At 37.6% G+C, this 1,641-nt stretch overlaps 1 protein-coding gene across 1 annotated transcript; it reads right to left on the bottom strand.

Moving 5' to 3' along the window:
* Positions 1-599: 599 nt before the first annotated feature.
* On the bottom strand, positions 600-1,421 carry LOC136841163 (zinc finger BED domain-containing protein 5-like). The gene has a single exon (XM_067108206.1). It carries the CDS (start codon positions 1,419-1,421, stop codon positions 600-602), a length of 822 nt encoding a protein of 273 aa, XP_066964307.1.
* Between the last annotated feature and the right edge of the window lie 220 nt (positions 1,422-1,641).

Genomic DNA, 1,641 nt, shown 5'->3' with positions numbered 1-1,641 from the left:
TATATATATATATATATATATATATATATATATATATATATATATATATATATATATATATATATATATATATATATATATATATGTTGTTACATGGGTCATTCGGCTGATGAGTTTAATTATTAATTACTGTGAATTATATAGCCTTGCTTTACCTAAGACCACGTAATCCTATCAATTAAGGCTAAAAGTTACCAAAAAGACAGATAATTAGCAATTAGATTCAGTCACCAGCTGAAACTAGGTTACTGAATATACTGAACACATGAATTAAATAAATCACATTACTCAACCATCTAGTTCAGTGGTTCTCAACCTTTTTACTACCACGCCCCCTGGTTGGTCATTCCCTCCACGCCCCCCTTGCATCTTCAGCCAAATAGATAAAATTCCCACCCAACTTATATTAAAAAAAGGAAATATATTGTTGCTTTTAGTCATTTTATTGAGCATGAATTCTGTACAAACAATATAGGATAGGTACATAACATATTCACTGAGGTTATTTCTTAAGTTAATGAAATGCTTGACACTGCTTCTTAGCTACCAGATGTTGAATGCGTGGTCGAATGCCAGATAGTGCACATCATAAGTGCCCTTCAACGTTCTTCAGCCAGTTTTGACAGCGACGAGTATGGAAAACGCCGCTTCATAAAGATACGTGGATCAAACATAGTTAGAATCGAAGAGCCTGACGTGAGATCAGAGGGTAAACAAAAGATACTTGATCCAGAACGTCTCAAGATCAATTCTTTGAAGTCTTCCTCAGCTGTGGAGTTGAACTCTAACTCAAGAAACTCCTCTTGGACTTCCTCTGAAATATCAGCTACATCACAATGAAATGGATTTCCTGTGAATTTCCAAGTTTCATGCTTCTCATCTATATCTGGAAAGTATCTGATGAATTCTGCTTTCAAGTCAGTCAGATGAGTGATTATTCGTTTCTTAAATTCAGGTTCAAGGTGTTTGTTACTGAGAGCAGAAACCAAGTTACTAAAGCAGGCTGTATTTCCGTTCTGAACTCGACTTTTCCAGAGGTTTGAGTTTGGCGAAGAACGCTCGAATGATATTGTGGTGCATGATGTTGATGATGTTTTCCCCTGTAGTTTAAGGCTGACTGCATTCAGCGCTTCAAACATATCCACAAGGTAAGCTAGAGATAGCGGAAAGCCTTCAGACATGAATTTATCATGGAGATCTGTCTTGTGCTGCAAATCAGGAAATATTGCCACTTCTTCACATAGTTCATAAAGTTGGCCAAGCATGTTCCCCTTCGATAGGGACTGTACGTTTGTATGGAAAAGCAAGGCCTCATGTTCAGATTCCATATCCTTACACAACAGTGTGAAGAGACGACTGTTTAAGGCTCCAGCTTTGATAAAATTGACTACCTTAATGGCCACGTTCAGGACATCTCTCATTACAGCAGGTAGAGTCCTGGATGCTAAGGCTTCTCGATGAAGTATTCAGTGTGTCCCTACAGCAGATGGATTTTTTTCTTTCACCCTTGTGAACCCAGACTGCAGACCAAGCGACTCCCACAAAAGATGATTTTCTTGAAAGAATTTTGATACATCTTGAAAAATATCTGCTGCTGTTGTACAACCTTCCATGGGGTGGCAGAAGAGCATTTCTTCTTTA

This window comes from Macrobrachium rosenbergii, chromosome 8 (genome assembly GCF_040412425.1).
Source record: "Macrobrachium rosenbergii isolate ZJJX-2024 chromosome 8, ASM4041242v1, whole genome shotgun sequence".
NCBI lineage: Eukaryota > Metazoa > Arthropoda > Malacostraca > Decapoda > Palaemonidae > Macrobrachium > Macrobrachium rosenbergii.
Note: the sequence above shows the minus strand (reverse complement) of the source record. Positions and strands in the feature narration are given on the sequence as shown.

Bases quoted from the DNA above. Each gene is read 5' to 3' on its own strand.
- LOC136841163 (XM_067108206.1), bottom strand. From the start codon at position 1,421: ATGAGAGATGTCCTGAACGTGGCCATTAAGGTAGTCAATTTTATCAAA.